Raw genomic sequence first — 17,802 nt, 5'->3', positions numbered from 1 at the left:
GCAAGTGAGTGTGAAAATGACCAAGTGAGGAATCTAGTCTCTCAAGCAAAAATACTGGATAGGGTATCAGAAAGTAAAGGTGGGTGGATGGGTGGGGAATAAAGGAATGTTGCTGTTTCTATATACTAATGCCAGCAGTATCAGGAACAAGAGGGAGGAGTTTCTGGCATTAGTGAGACTTGGCTAGCAGCAGATGATGTAGTTATAGGGAAGATAGGCTGGGGGAGGAGTACTGCTGGTGATAGCAGAAGAATTGCAACCAAAATGAATAAGAGACAGGTGGGAGGGTGGCTATTCATTTGAAGCAATCTGGTGTGAGATTAAGACCAATAAGACAAAATATACAGTTGGTTGGTTGTTGTTATAGGCCACAGAGTTCCACAGATGATCTGGAAGTAAGATCATCACAAAATTAATGCAATGAGTACAGGTTGAATGATTATTATGGGGGACTATAGAGACTATAAGGAAGAAAGATCACATGGTAGAAAGGAAATAGAATTTATACACCTGCTGAGGGATAATTACTTAAGGCAGCATATGATGGAGGGGACTAGGATCAGAAGAGTTATCCATGACCAAGGTGACAACATTGCCTCCAATTGGTGAAATTCCTCATGTTTTACAATCTTCCAAGTCAAGACCATGCGGTCTTGACTTGGAAGATTGTAAAACATGAGGAATATTCTATCAAGAAGGGTATTTGTGGAACTACAAGGCAGGTGATCATGACATACTTAGGAAAAACTTAAATCTGTACCATGGCATAAACACTGCAGGGTAAGAATATTAGTAGTGCATGGGATATAGTTAAGGGTCTTCCAGAGGAAGCAGTATTAAACTGTGTAGCTAGGATAAGGAGGGGTTAATCGATTAACCCGATTAATTGGGTAGGAGTTTGGATGAGTAATATCATTAAGCACGAGCTGCAGAAGAAGAAAATGCTGTGGAGGGTATATAAACAGAAAAATGACCAGCATGGCAAGGAAGGCAAAATCAGATTATGAAAAGAATTTAGCCGATAAGACCAAAGGAAATCCCAAAGAGTTCTTTCATTATGTGGCAAGTATGAGGAAGAATAACCATGGAAGATTAATCTTAATGAGTAATGATGGTCGCGAAGAGACTGAAACGGATAAAATAGTTGAGTTACTGAGTGACCACTTTTGCAAGCATATATCTTCCAAGTGAGGTTACTGCTTTAACCTATGTGACAGGCACTAATGTAGGAACAGAGGTGGATAAATTGGAGGTTCTTAAGATATTGCAGATTCTCAATGTAAATAAAGCTGTGAGTTTAGATGGTATATCAGCTAGCGTTTTGCAAGAATGTGCAAGGCAATGCCTTTGACTAAGCAGTTCAATTTAAGTCTCAGCTCTGGTAGAGTTCCAAAGGAGTGGAAAGAGGACAAAATTATTCCTTTGCATAAGGGAGATTCTAAGACTACAGTAGCAAATTATAGACCAATCAGTATCTCAGGTGTGCTGGTAAAAGTACTAGAAAAATTGGTATAAAAGAGAATTCAAGAGTGGGTATATAAAAATATGATACTGTATTACGATCAACATGGCTTTGTGAAAGGTCAGTGATGCCTTAGTAATTTACTAACTTTTTTTATAATAGAGTAATGCTGAGTTGGATAAAGGAAATGGCTAGACTATGATTTTGCAAAAGCAATTGATAGAATACCACATGGAACACTGTTATCCAAATTAAAACAAATGGGGATGATATGACACTGGTTAAGTGAATAAGAGGGTGGCTGCTGGACAGATATCAAAATGTGGTATATAGAGTGGCAGAATCGAGTTGAAAACAGATGACAAGTGGTGTGCCACAAGGTTCAGTGCTGGGACCATTGCTGTTTAATTTGTACATAAATGATATAGGAAATGACCTGAAAGGAAATATTCAGTCATTTGCTGATGATGTGAAATTAGACAAAGTAATAGTCAAGATTTAAATAGGCTGTCAGTTTAATGTCGAGAAATGTAAAGTTATGCATTTTGGAATAAATAGATTACAAGCTGTGTATCACACTGATGGCATTGTACTCCAGGAAATAGATGAAGCTAGAGATTTAGGGTGGGTGGTAGACAGAGAGTTAGAGGACATATTGCAAAGGTAGCCCATAAGATTACCTGGCTATTGAAGAATACATTAACAAGTAGAGATAAGGAAATTATTTCTCTTTATAAGGTGTTGATACACCCACACCTGGATTTCTGTGCTCAAGTCTGGTCCCCCGGATTTTTTAGGGATGGGAAAGTGGTGGAGAGTATTCAGAGGTGAGTGACTAAGATGGTGAGGTGCCTTTGGAATGTTCCCTATGAGGATAGATTGAAGGTGTGTGGATTGCAGAAGTTGGTTGACAGGAGAAAAAGAGGATGTGATAGCAACATTTAAGTAGCTTAAAGGATTTTATAGGATAGATGCAAGGGAAAAGTTTCAGCACTTCGCTAGAGGGACCAGAACAAGGGGTCATCCCTGGAAGTTGAATAAAGGTGTGGTTAGTGGGGGGAGGACTAGATTTTTTGCTTGGAGAGTTGTGGATGAGTGGAATGGGTTGCCTGAGTAAGTTGTGAGTGCTTTTTCTGTTAATGCATTTAAGGAGAGGTATGATGGATTGTGTGAATAGATTGGATCTCCTGCGATACGTCTTTTGACTCCATGGAGGTGCCCGTATAATAATAATAATAATACATTTAGAGAAATATCATCAGTGTCAGAAGTTTTTCATAATGTAGGGAATTATGATTCTATTTATGTCTTTCTGGAAAAGGTTACAAAAGGCATGTAGTGCACCATTTCTGTTATGGCAGGGGAGAGAGAGAGAGGAGGGGAAGAAGGGGTGGAAGTGCAGATGAGCAGAAGTTACACTTAATGGTTGATCTGCATCTGTTGTATGCTTTAGAGTAGACTGAGAATAAGGCAGGAATTCTTACTGGACTAGAAAATGAAGGATTTAAATCCAGTGAAAATAATCTCCATAGCTTGCATGGAGCAGCTGGTTACATAATAAGAGGAGCAAAAATCCTGGAGATCATATTGCATAGTGTCAAAGAAGTAAATGGCTGAAGAAGCTGCACAGGACCAAAGTGTCAGTTACTGAGAGGAAGAGAGGTAGGTCACATTCTATCCTGTTTGTAAGCTTTTTTTTAGGTGATGACAATTACAAACATCAGAAAACAGAATCCTGCCTATTTTCCAGAAGAAAGACCAGGCCTCACCTTCTCTCATTTTTAATAACACTTTGCTCACCAACCAAGTCCACTTTCCTCTACTGGCACTGATGTTCAGATCTAGACTATCCTGGCAAATCCATCACATCCATAGTCTCCAAGAAGCATGGTATCCATTTTTGTTTTAAACATTGCTTTCCTTCAGCTCAACTCCAAACACTACAAAACCAAAATCTCCCCAGCCTTAGAATAGTGCCACATACACATCTGTTGTGGTGCTGCACTAAAAAAGAACTGTTTTTTTTTTTTTAGTGCAAAAAAAAAAAAAAAAAGCAAGTGATGTAAAGTCATTAACTTCTTTATATGAGTTGCCCTAGTCCTGAAAATAGTTCAAGTGCAAACTTGTTTGCTTACGCTTGGATAAAGGATTAAACCGAGAGTATAATTTCTTGGTATCTTTAATTTATAGTATAACTAAGTGGAAAAACTTCCAACAACTATCTGTAATCCAGAGTATTTTAATGATAAGGTGTGACACCTTTTGGCTACTCGTATATGAAAATAAGACTTTGCATTTCTTCAACTTCAATGGGAGCCAGACACAGAAGTGATAAGACCTCAATAAAGGTCAAAACCAGTCTGGGTAGTGACCCCTCCCACAATGCATAGCATTATACATGTGTGCAGGAGATGTGATTTGCATTATGGGATAATAAGGCAAGTGATGCGAAGTCATCAGCTTCTTTATATGAGTTGCCCCAGTCCTGAAAATACTTCAGGAGAGTAAACTTGTTTGTTTACACTTGGATAAAGGATTAAACCAAGAATATAATTTCTTGGTATCTTTAATTTATATTCTTCCTAATGCTGTTTTACCCATTGCATACAACTTTCAATTTTTCAAGAAACACTTAACAGATTCCTTTCTTTTCTCTGATCACTTGCACACACATACACATGGCACTGTTGTGTTAAAAGTTTTGAGACCTCTTGGGTATTGGATTGACATACATACACATATATATAGTTCAGCTACTGAGTGAAGTCACAGTATTACTGAGGGTGTGTAGTCCCTACCAATGAAATCTGAATAAGGGTTAAAGTATACACAGAGTTAACTCAATTAAATATGCTAACAGAAAGCAACATAAGACTTACTAGTATGCGTGTACATACATACACACACTTTCCACCTAACCACCTTAACAAATATCTGAACTAAGGAGAATGATGATTATGTGCAGTGGATCTAGAAAAGTAACTTCATGTACAAAATACAGTATTCATGTAATACAGCACTCGGAAGCAAATTTTCGATGTCATAAGGCATACCTTTCATAGTTGGAGAAAATGCAAATTAGACCTTTAGGTGGTAGTGATTTTCATTATTTACTGAATAACTATCATAGCTATCTTGTACTGGAGGTCTGCAATGGACAGCCATTTGGCTCTTTAAGGATTTATGGTCGAAACAATTAAGGCTATGAGGCCAGTTTGTTTGTTTTGAGAGATGAAAAAAAGTCAAGATTTGGAAAAGAAAACACTCTCACACCATAGTAGATTGGCTAACTCGCATTCAACTGAAAAGTCTTATAAAGGTTTTTTGTTGGATGTTTTCCCACTTGGTTATACTATAAATTAAAGATGCCAAGAAATCATATTCTTGATCTTTATCCAAGTGTAGGCAAACAAAGTTTGTGTCTGAAGTAATTTCATAACTAGGCAACTTGTATATAGAAGCTAATGACTTCACATCACTTGCCTTAGTATCTTGCTTATGGAGACTTCTGCATTACTTCAACCTTGGTATCACTTCTGGGTCTGGCTCTCACTGATGAGACTTCAATAAAGGTCAAAACCAGTCTGGGTAGTGACCCTTTCCATAATGTATAGCACTGTACATATCCTTACGGATATGTGCTTTACATTACAGAATACTAAGACAAGTGAAATCATTAGCTTCTATATACGAGTTGCCCAGTCCTGAAATTACTTCAGGCGCAAACTTTATTTGCTTACACTTGGATAAAGGATTAAACCAAGAATATAATTCCTCGACATCTTTAATTTATCTTATAAAAGTTCTTCACATTCTAGATGGAATGAGCTAAGGAGGCTTGAAGCACAGTTATGATGATGTTGTATCCAGAGCAGGTTATATAGTTTTAACCTTCTTGCACAATGTGCAAGTGATACAATTGTTGCACATATCACAGGAGGCAAAAACACTCCTTGTTTTGAATTGCAGTCAGCTAATTCTGCCCTGAGAGTCTCCGTAGCTCAGTCAGTACAGACAAAGCCCTTTGGTCAGAAACACTTCGGTTCGATTCCCGTCCAAGACATGAGGAACCATTATCTGGTCTCATATGGACGTAGGGGTTTTTTCACCAGGAAACTTGAGTTCTTCATCCCCAGTGAACACACACATCTACAGACATAGAACACACTGGGAGGCATAGGGCTAACCACTTTATACTTGAAGTGGCTGTAGTTTCAAAATTGTAATAAGCCATGTCTAATATGGGAAAGGAAGAGGAGGAATTCTGCCCCAAGAGCCTTTCCAACCTGCTAAGGAATAATTCTACTTCACACACTCTGCTAGATGTTTCTTGTATGGAGTCTGAGCATCATCGCATGCAGGGAGAACTGAGATCATACCATAACTATGAGACTGAGTGTTCTTTGTATATAGTAAATGCATTCGTGAGTTTTTCACTCTCACACTGTATGCTTTAACTCTCTAATTAACTTTTATTCATCAGAAATACTGTTGTATTTATCAATATAATAAACAATTTTAATATATCACAACAAATCTGATGAAATCCCCCAGGGAAAAAATATACATACATAATAAAAAATACAAAAACAACAAAAATCCAACTTTTCAAAGCTGTAAAAATCAATTAATATATATACATAACTACCTTATTAACATACATTTGCAGTAGCCAATCTGACAACCAGAGCTTACCTGCCATTTTTAACTGAATTTCCACTGGCAACTACAATATCAGTATCCACCTCAATTACCCAAGCTACACTTTGCATGATTCCTTTCATCACAAGGCTGATACATGTGAATTTATGAGAATGTTAAACTGAGGAATCAATCCACCTGCCTTTTATCTCAAATATTTGGCTAAAATTTCCTTGTTCTATTCTGTTGTATTTATCATTCTTCAAATTCTGAAAATTACTCTGACCTCTTTGAATAGTTATTCGTAAAGCTTCATCTTCTTTAATATTTTCTTCAATCCAACTCAGTTAAGTGATCCCAAACAGTGCAACCATCATCCTTAGTTACTTCAATGTTTGCAACTCAAATTAGTTTGCTTTCCTTTTCTAATTCCACTAACCAAGCTGGAAGAGATGTTGAGATGCCTACTGCTGCTGCTGTTAGTAATGACCTAGTGCAAAATGGCTCATTATTAAAGTCCCAATCTCCCAATACAATGTCTCTTCTAAATCTGTTATCCTGCCACCTCTCCTCTCAGTAATGTTCAACTGTTTCTACAGAATGACTCTTTTTTTTTTTCAGCCACTCTTGGCCTCATATACTTTGTTTTTATGAGCAGTCTTGTGAAAGTAACGTCTTCACATACACAGTACTTGAGTGTGAGTGGCCCTGAAACATGTCTTGTCCAATTTTGTTCCTTTATCCTCCAATACAATTCTGTATACAGTGGTGTACGATTGTAGTTATTTTTCTCATGTTGCTGTATATACAATGAACAAGTCTTTTACATCTTTTTACAAGTCTGTTGCAGCATGTTAAGCAGTGGAAGGTAAGCAAATGTTTGACATGTACAAGAAACTGATTAATTGCCTAGCTTTCTGCCTCCATCAGAGGCAGAAATAAACTCTGACTTATATTCTGACACAGCTGAATTATATACACATCAACCAGATCATTATAGAATTGAGTTACAACAATGCGTGCATGCTCATTAGGTACTACATCAGTTGACTAATTAAATAACACAAACAAGAACATCTTTACTGACTGCTTCAACATTAATAAAGGGAACGCAATGATTTTTCTTCATAAAATTGAGGGAATAACTGAGACCATCATTATGACAGTGAAATGAAAATTCAATGTGGAATGTCTATAAATTAAAGATGCCAAGAAATTATATACTTGGTTTAATCCTTTATCCAAATGTAAGCAAAGATTGCACCTGAAGTCTTTTCAGGACTGGAGCAACTTGTACATAGAAGGGGGAAAAAAAAAAGTGAAATGTCATCTTACCTCACCAAGGGCCAAAAAATTCAAAACTCAACTTTCTGTTGGAAAGTGCATGCTGATTGTCTTTTGAGACAGCAAAGATGTTATTCACCAGGATTGCATTGTTAAATGAATGACAGTAAATTTACAAAGATATGAAAAGACTATGAGAAGCTGACACAATGAATCAATCATGTTCATACCAAGGAACAGCCACTGAGCTTCTGAATTTGCAATATTACAATGCATGGCCACACCTAAGCACATTCACTTCAATTGCAATTGAAAATGTATTTGAAGTTGTGAAACATCTCCTAGAGCCCAAACTTGGCTCCACTGAGCTGGTTATTTCCTACACAGAGGACACATTTCACAGAAACCATCTTGAAAGTGATGAATAGGTCAACGCAGAGATGAGAAAATGGATTGGAAATGGAAGTTTTGCTATGACAGCTTTGAAATTTTTCTTTAAATGGCAGAGAAAACATACTGACACAGAGAGAGCATGTTAAGACAAATTATTTGAAAATAAAGTGGATTTCAAAGTATCTTAATTTCACTGACATATCTCTTCTGGGTGGAGAGCTATAACAATGGAGACATTACTTACAGAACATCCTTCGAGCAAATGGGATTATCTCTGTGATTTTTCTTCTAACTTCACATGGTCTAATTACTGTTTCTGTAATACTGATCCAAATATTTGCTATGACCACATAACTGAAATAATTCTTGATAGAATAAAGGCCAGGGCCTCCATAGCTCAGTCAGTACAGATGAAGCCCTTTGGAAAGACCTGGGTTTGAATCCTATCTAGGATGTGAAGAACCTTTATCAGGGCTTTTCAACTGGAGGTGAGTTAGCTAGTCTCACACGTAGGTGGCAGGGTTTTTCCCTCCCATAACCAGGCAAACTGGCTAGTAGAACACACACACAATTTACAGAATACTTAGAGGCATAGGGTTAATCACCTTATCCTCTAATTACAGTTATGAAATCCAAGGATACTTGGAAGGTCAAGCACCTGCTAGAATTGCTGATGATGAGAATAAAGGTCTTCATTGCCCGTTCCACTAAGTCATGATTCTCAACAAGTTTGTCAAGACAGTATATATAAAAAATTCAGCATACCACCAGTTGCCTCATACTCAGCCTGTACCACAGCTTGGTATGTGCAAAATGCCATCACCAAATTAAAAGTAAACTCTGAAAGGGTAAAGTGAACTTGAAGAAAAGAAAACTTGTGACCTGCTTAAATGGTAGATGGTATCATCATAACTTTACACAGATGGAAAGTTGGTGTCATTCTTCTCCTACACAGACAACCAAGGCAAATAACTCCCACTATATACACCAATTCACTGAAAGCTTCCTGTGATCCTTAGCCAGGAATAGTGCCTGAGTATTAACAAATCTTCTGGTACAAATGCATCCCCTCTGAATTGTGCTTAAAATCTATATTCCAAAATTTAATATTTAATCCTCTATTGGCTACAAAATCTTTTATACTCATCTGGAATGTATCTGATAACATTGGGGCAAACATATATCCAACAAATATTTCAAAAAAGGGAGATGAAAATCAGTCATGAAACTATTGTCTCCCACTGTTGTCCTATCTACATTATCTAAAAAATAATGGAAAAAGTTATTAATAATCAATTGCCTCATTACTTGGAGGTGCATCAATTAATCAGAAATTTCTGTTCCTCATTTCCCATCAGACACTTTACCAACATTACTATAGGCAAATGCCATGGAAAGATCTGGAGAAACTTATCTAGTAATTATACATGTTTTCAGTGATTTGCTTCGGTGTAGCATATACTTTCTTAGCATATTACTATTTTATGGTTTGCTAGCCAACTTTTGTAAGTGGTGGCCAGTTTTCATGTGCTATGAAGATAACTTCCTCTTTTCATATTTTTCCACTACATTAAAAAAAAAAGCCTTCTCTCACATCGGATCAGAAATGTATATATTTCATTTCGCAAAAGAGGAAGATCCGCCAATAGCACATACTCGCACTTTATAACAAATATAATATATTATTTTTGTGCTGCTTCTTCCAAAATTCCAAACAACAAAAACAGCTCCTTATTGATGGTGAACATACTATTCCTGCTCTTCATTTGACAAGCCAAGCTACGACATCCCAATTATTAAGGGCTGATCTGGGTGGGTTGAGTGAATAGTGCTTCTGCCACCCAACCAACGTGGGTTCAATTTACATTACAAGCAGAGAAGTTTGTGAATGTCTACCACTCTGTTTCCTGGAGGCCTGAAGTAGCTTGAAAAAGTCTTACATTTAGTCTCAAGAGAAGGGTTCATGAACCAACTAGCATAGGACTAATATGCAACAGATTTACAACCTTATGTGGGAGAAATATTGATTGATCTAGCACAGTAAGGACAATCTTGTCAACTATAATGTTGCAGAAACACAGTCTTCTGGCATATCTGTTAAGAAAGATTTGACTTCACCTTCCCTTAACTTATACATCTCAATATCCAGATAAGATCAATTTTAGTTCTTGGTTAACTTTCTGGTCCTTCTTGGCACAAACATGGTCTCCTCACCATTCAGAAAATCTGGTGTTCTTTTCTGTTTCTGCTCAGTACTTTTTTTTTTTAATTACCTAGAGCAGTTAATACCATACAAATCTTCAACCTATCTAACCTTAGAATACTGCTTGCACATTGAGATGATAATCCATCCCCTCTTTCCCATAAAAATATCTTCACGCTATTCAGAAGAGGGAAAGCAAGTTAATCGATGACCTCTCTCTCTCTCTCACATACACAGATCCACTTTAACCATTCTGTTTTTGCCTTTATCCCTTTTTCTATGGGCATTTTCACAGGGCACTGTTTGGCTAAAAGGCATCCACCATTTCTTCAATTTCCTCCAAGCCTGACCCTTGGAACAGTTTTCTTCACATTGTGATCCTAAGGACCACTCCATCTATTCAAGAAAATAGGTTTGTTCTTTTTTCTTAATAACTTGCCATTACACCATACTAGGAGCTATAGATTTGGCAAACTCTTTCACATGAAGATGGAGAAAAATACCAGTTGACTGTTATCACAAAATGGTAGTATATACCCCCCCCCCACAAAGGGGTGTTAATGAGTATAATTAAGATCAATGAAAGAAAACCAATATTTTATTAATTATCTAAATATTTATTTTATTTATTATTTTTTTTTGATAACATGGTTGTCTGAGTACTATTGAAAACACAATACATTTAAAATAAGTTCATGATGGAAATTCAAAAAATAAGAAACCTCATGTATGCATTGTGTGTATGTGTGTGAAAGAGAGAGATATTTTACAGAAAAGCAAGCTGAAAAGCAATGCCTACTACTGAATAAAATGAGAAATTCAGAAATATTTAAGTTTTTCTGATATCTATAGTTTCTACAATATACACATCTAATATATGATAAATTTCTGCACACTTTTCTTTTCCAGATTTCAGTAGGAAGTCAATGATCTGATTCTGCACGCAGATATCACATCGTTTCGACTGGTCATTGTGAAAAATTTTAAAGCACGAAACTGATGATAAGAAGGTAGGTGTGTGTGTGTCTCAGGTAACGAACGTAACATGATATCTGTCAGTTTATATGGCAGTAAACTGAAGTTGTACACAAAGTCTTATAGAAGCCAAAACACACAATGTTTTATCTTCTATAAGACTTCTTCAGGAGCATAAAAGACAACTAACAGACAAACAAACAGTAAAGTTTCATTAAAGTGACAACCATTACAGTGTTATGTAAAATTTACCTGAGTTAGAATCTAACAGTTTCCTACCATTTTTGAATCTAAAACCAACTAAGGAATTCAAATTAAAATTCTATCTTTTGAAAAACAACTGATAATGACAGATGTCTGCATGCTTCTTTCCCCATTATAGATCTCAAAAATTGGACATCATTTCAACACTAGGGTCAAGACTGTGTCACCTCATTACTGATGAGGATGAAATGTGCTTCTAAAAACCTTACTACAAAATGGCTATAATGGCCACACCACCTGAAGATTTCTTAGCCAGCATGCCACTTGATGCACTTCTGGTGACAAAAAAAAAGCAAGGGTTTTATTACTATTCCCTATATTACTTCTATTTCCAGGAAATTTGCAAATATCCTTAGAGAATATAAAAGCAGGATATTATTTATTCCTTTCATCAGGATAAAATCACTACTGATTTGTAAACTGTAGTGTAAACTGTGTTAAGGCATAAGTGCTGGGAAAAATTCATGATAAAAGTTTAATAGAGTGAAACAGCACTAGGAAATGATTAAAAGAAGTATTTAATGCTTCCAATATTTCTTTTGGAAGAACAAAATTTATAAACAGACAGACGGTATCTCTATGGGATCTCCCCTCGCACCCCCCCCCCATCAATTTTTATATGGAAGGTTTTGGAAAAACAAGCTCTTGACTCAGCCCCTCTCAAACCCTCTATCTGGTTGCGATATGTAGATGATTTGGTCTCATGGACCAGAGACATTAGATACTTTTCTATGTCACCTCAATAGCCTTCACCCTAGAATCCAATTTAACTATGGAAAAGAAAATTAATAATAATCTGGCCTTCCTAGACACCTTGGTCACCCACCTACCTAATGGTAATTGATTCTGTGATCTGTATCCAAAGCATGGTCTGCAAGGCTAGACTGACCATAGTCATGACTGCAGATGTATTTTTTGTTCTTCCATTCAGATAGTAGCTGATCTTATCCTGGCTGTGCATAGTAGGCCAATTTGCAGGAACAATGAATTATATTATACACCTGGAACCAAGCAGAGAGGTATTTGTCTTTAGTGGAGCTAAAACTCACTTAAAACTAGCTTCCCTAGTTTTAAGTGAGCCTTGAAAGTGGTGCAAAGATTGTATTTGTTTATGATTTTGGATATTTTTTCTGATGTGCCTTTCTTGCTCACCCATCTACCTAATGATAACCTGTCCTTTTCAGTATACAGGAAATCCATTCACAAATTTTTCATATCATCCCTCCCCTCTTAACAATATGGTGTCATCATAAAAATACTTATCCATAGGGCTTATAACCTTTGTTCCAATGAGACCTCTCTTACAAGGACAAAATCACATACACCATACTTTTCTAATGGTTACAATTCCTACAAAATCAAAAAATAATCATTCCCGCAATCCACGACCTTCTCTTCAGAAATATTTTAGCAATGTTATTATCATCCCCTATATCCAAGACACATCAGAAAAAATATCCAAAATCTTAAAGAAATACAATCTTGGCACCACTTTCAAAACTAGCTACCCTAATCTGTCTCCACTAAAGACAAATACCCTCCCCTCTTGGACCCAAGTGTATATTGGGTCCAAGAGGGGAGGGACCCAAGTGTATATTGGGTCCAAGAGGGGAGGCCAATTTGCAGGAACAAATTCCTTGTTCCTGCAAATTGGCCTACTATGGCCAGGATAAGATCAGCTACCATCTGAATGGAAGAACATAAAAAATACATCTGCAGTTATGACTATGGTCAATCTGGCCTTGCAGACCATGCTTTCGATATAGCTTACAGACTCAATTGAAAAAAGACCATCATGTTCCACCACAGTAAAAAAAAAAAAAAGACTGTTTTTAGACTCTGCTGCTGATCTTAAAAATCAGCTTAATTTAAATAAATATGGTTGCATAAAACTTTCCAAAATATGGGAAACACTAGTGCTTCGAGATCCCAGTTTACATCCTAGGCCACTGACTGGTGCCCACAGAGGACACCCCACCTAATTAGGACTTTAGTCTTTCTTCCACGTGTTTCAGTTAATTTTGTACTGCTTGTGTGTGTGTGTGTGTGTGTTACAAGTCTCATTTTGTACTCCCTGATGCTGTCTCTGTAACTGAGACAAAATACTGGAAGTATTAAATACTTCTTTTAATCATTTCCTAGTGCTGTTTCATTCCATTAAATTTTTATCATGAATGATTTGTAAAACCTTGACTTGGCCTGTAAAATATTATGGGATTTATTGGTGGTATGACTACAGGACACCATACTAAGGACAGACTGAGAAATCTGTTGAGCAATGCATTAAAGAACATATTAGAGATATCGAATATAAAGAAGTGAGGCCTCAGCTCTATCATCACATGTACTCTATTCAGCTGACTGACAAAAACCTTGCCAGAATTTTAGAGAATGATCTGAACTGTTACACCACTGGCATTGAATCCTAAACACTTAAATCCTAGTATTCATTTGTCAGAATGGCTTCTAGATATAGATGGGAAACATATGTCTAGACATAATTACATAACTATAATGGTTGTCACCTTAATAATCTTTTACTGTTTGTTTGTCTATTCATTTTCTTTCCTACACCTGAAAAAGTCTTATGTAAGATGAAACACAGTGTCTTTTAATGCACTATTTCTGTATCACCTTTACTGCCTTATACACTATCATATATTTATCCATGTACTTCCAAGTAAAGCTCTCTCTCTCTCTCTCTCACACACACACACATACGACATTCACTACTTTATTATTAATTACAACTATGAAAATAGATTTACTGAAACAATACCTGTGTGTCATCTGTCAGCCTTTCTTGATTATTCATTTGAGCATCATCAGTAGACTCATGTACAGTGTCAGCTGTAGCCATTGAGCAATTTTCTGAATAAAGTTTATCACAGTTAGAGGCAGTGAAACTTTCTGAGGTAGGGATGTCAGCTGGATTTGTTAGATCATCCTTACAAGCTGTCAAATAAACAATTTTTGGAGAGCAGTTAACTATTGTTTCAACACTTTTAGGAAGTACACATGAACTAGACTCTTCTGACTCATTTGTATTATCACAATTTTCTAAATTATTTGTTTTTTCTTTTTTTTCTTCTTTATTTACTTCATCTAATTTCTGTTTATCAGAAGCAATTTCTGAAACAGGACTACATGTTATAGTTGTTCCTAAAGATGATGAACTGATGTTGTGAGATGGCTCAGGAACAGGACGGCTCCTGTTGTTAGGAACAGGGCGGCGTATCAGTTTCCTGCGACAACACCCAAACCATGGCGATTTCTTTTTTCTCCAAATTATGTAACGACCTGGCTGTGCTACAAGAAGGAAAACAAACCTATATTTCTTTGAAAAACTATATCTGGAGAACAGTTTGGTAAATGCTACACCAAATTTGGATGACTGAAAATCAACCCAAATAATGCTAAAACCATAATGTGATAAAAAATCACCCACAAATGCTAAAATGGATTTAAATTTCTTTGTTATTAAACTCAGGTAAAAAAAAACAACAATAAATGAGTTTACTTTAGCAGGGTGAATGAAATGAAATCAATAAGAGAGTCTACACAATTTATTTTATTTTAAATCATGCAAGAGAGAGAGAGTATTAATTGAGAAATATTCTCTAGTGCTTAACATGAAATTAAAATTAAATGAAAACTGTGCTTAGTTAAAGCCTAAAATGGATTATGTTCTTCCATGGAACCTATTTCTGATTAAAACTGAATTTTTGAGAATGGTATGTTTACTTTGCAATGAAAATTTATTAAAGAAATTCAGAACAATATATATCGATAATACTCAAGAATTCAGAATTGTTTTACTTTACATGGCAAAAAAAGAAAAAAAAGTATTTTTGTGTTTACTGAAACCTATCATGCAGCAGTATTAATACGATGAAGACTGGATATGAATGTGAGTCTAAATTTTATAAATTAAATGGAATGAATAATTCATGAAATTAAATGTTACAACACTACATGAAGCAGTACTTTCATAAGAGGAAACTATCAATAGCACTATAACTTTACAGAACTTCTGAGTTTCACAAATTAGTTGTAGTGCATATTTCTGCCTATCAAAATGAAAACTGTTCACAAAATTAGACATCTGTAACAAGCGACAACATCTCCTGCTTTATTTGAATTGAAAACCAGTATAATATTATTATGTTCATTAAATGATGAAGTTAAGCTTAAAGTTCCCTGAAGCTTCGTTTGGAAAAACTATGAATATATTGAAATTTCATGTTTATCATCAGAATGAAAAAATATTTAAAATGAGAAAAAGAACTACAAATCTGTTAAACACAATATAAGCAGCATTAACAATCAGACAGAAAATATGTTTGGAACACATTTCTAGTACAGAATTTATTTAAAAAAAAAGAGATTAAGGACCTTCAGAAAATCTTGAAAGAGCGATGTATAATTAGATTATTACATGGCTAGAAGTTGCTGACAGAGGGCACTGAATGAACTTCCTGTATTCTAGGGTTTGGTTTTTATGGCTTGTTGAGGTTGTCGTACTGGAATCTGATAAAATCAACAAGGGGAGAGAGCACAAAAACGTATTTAGTATGTAATGAATTTAAAAAAAACACCAAAATGTTTTACTAGTTTACTGCTGGTTTTCACCATTTCATTTTACAATACCACCATTAAGGAGTTACAAGGAAACTGCAGAATGAGACTATCAAACAGTTGATAGCAAGAACTTTTGAAGCTGATGAATAATGTTCTTGTACTGCCATGAACATTCTTGATGCAGTGATCTTGGCGAAGTGTCAAGAGTCTTCCCACTAAGTGCAGCTTGCCATCTTTTATTACTCATCATTCTGCACAGTTCAAGTTAATTAGATTATATTAATAACTTCCAAGAAAGAGAGTCTCCAAAACTCAGTTGTGATGATCCCCTTTGATTGGAAAGACCTGAGTATGAATCACCTCTATCGCCCAATAATCTATATTGAAGCTTTTCAATGAATGTGAGTTAGCCAGTCTCATACGGAGGAGGAAGGATTTTCCATTCTGTAAAACAGGAAACCTGGAGAGAGCACACACAATTGGTAGCCATAATACTCTATACAGATATCATTAACTGTCCTATCAGATCACCGATTAGGTTTCAAAGAAGTCAATTTTCTTTTGCAGTGACAGGTCATAGGCCTAACAAACAAGAGGAACTGGGAAATATCCAAAAATAAGAATAGTATTTTTAAGTGCTTTTTGCAAGCGTACACTACTATCTGCATTAAACAATACTCAAGAATGCAGTGAATGGTTTTGATGAAATTTAATATTTAAAATTTGGAGGAAAATTTATATTTTTTGTTAATACTGACAATAGTAATTGCTAGTTTATTTGGTGTTTTTATTTTATTTTTACAATTACCCAAATACCCTGTTCACTGTGCTAGTAGTGTAAGTAATAATTTTAGTCAATGTATCAATGTAGTGGAGCTAATTTTGAGCATTGCTCATTTTAATCCTACCCTTGAGATATTTATCACATCCAGTAAATGTAATCATGCATTATCTTCTTGCTTTTTGCTTATTAGCAGTTATTTGGTAACATACATTTTGTATTGCAAATACATCTGCAGTGTTGTGTGTTATTCTTGTAAGTGAATGCTTGTGAATTGTTGTTTATTTAGTGTTTTTATTTTATTTTATTTTTTTTACAATTAGCAACACTAAAATGACATTAGAATTCCCTAATATCACTCTCCCTAATTTAGCATCATCAGCAAACAACTGAATGTTTCCACTGCCACACTAAATTATATCACTGATATATAAATTAAACAAATGCCGTCCCAGAAGAGAAGAGAAATCTGTGGTCCCACACTCATCACTTTCGTTTATTGGGACATTGCCCCCCCCCCCCCCACACACACACAACTCACTGGTTCCTATCACCCAATCATCCCTCTATATATGGACTATAAAGCAGGCAGTCAGGATAAACTACAAAGCAGCTTGGAATGGCATGAGAAACTACATGGCAGAGGAATAAGTAATTCATGAGAAGTGGTAAAGGAATGTTTAAAAAACTACAATAGGCAACTGGATTCCTAGAGTTGGGAGAAATAATCACAGTGCTGTGAAGTGCGTGAATAAAAGTTTAAAGCATGCGCCAGATAAAAATAAAAAATGCTACAAACCTATATTGTGTGAAATGTAATGAGCAGTCATATGAAGAGTACAACGAACAGGCCAGGAGAGCAACAACCATAGTGATGAAGGAGAAATCGGACTATGATAAGAAGTTAGCTGAACTAGTTAAAAGAAATCCAAGAGAATTCCTTCACTATGGAAGAAAGACAGTAAGAAAGTGTCAAATGCACTGGAAATATCTGAGTTATTAAGTAATTATTTTAGTAAGGTATACATTTCAGATCCATTAGTTCTCCAGAAGATTGAATGGATCTAAATGAAATGATAGAAGTGAAAGAGGTGGGAGTGTTAAAAATATTGAAAGAGCATCATGCATTTTTATAATAGATTTCATGGTTTGATATGAACACAGATGATTAAGAAAATAACTATTCATTAACTTAAAAGCTAATATTTTGCTGGTATT

General features: G+C 35.7%; 1 protein-coding gene across 1 annotated transcript in view; it reads right to left on the bottom strand.

The window, feature by feature from the left end:
* LOC150095219 (ATPase family AAA domain-containing protein 2-like) overlaps positions 1-17,802 on the bottom strand; it is a 538,448-nt gene that overhangs the window by 72,649 nt on the left and 447,997 nt on the right. The window contains exon 22 of the mRNA XM_090410622.1: positions 14,002-14,531. Within this exon, the coding sequence (XP_090266748.1) occupies positions 14,002-14,531 (530 nt within the window). The remainder of the gene's footprint in view (positions 1-14,001; positions 14,532-17,802) is intronic.

The sequence above is a fragment of the Typopeltis vanoorti genome, chromosome 20, assembly GCF_054136105.1.
Source record: "Typopeltis vanoorti isolate ZY-2024b chromosome 20, IOZ_Tvanoo_1.0, whole genome shotgun sequence".
Taxonomy (NCBI): Eukaryota; Metazoa; Arthropoda; class Arachnida; order Uropygi; family Thelyphonidae; genus Typopeltis; species Typopeltis vanoorti.
This window is presented reverse-complemented; position numbering and strand designations above follow the sequence as displayed.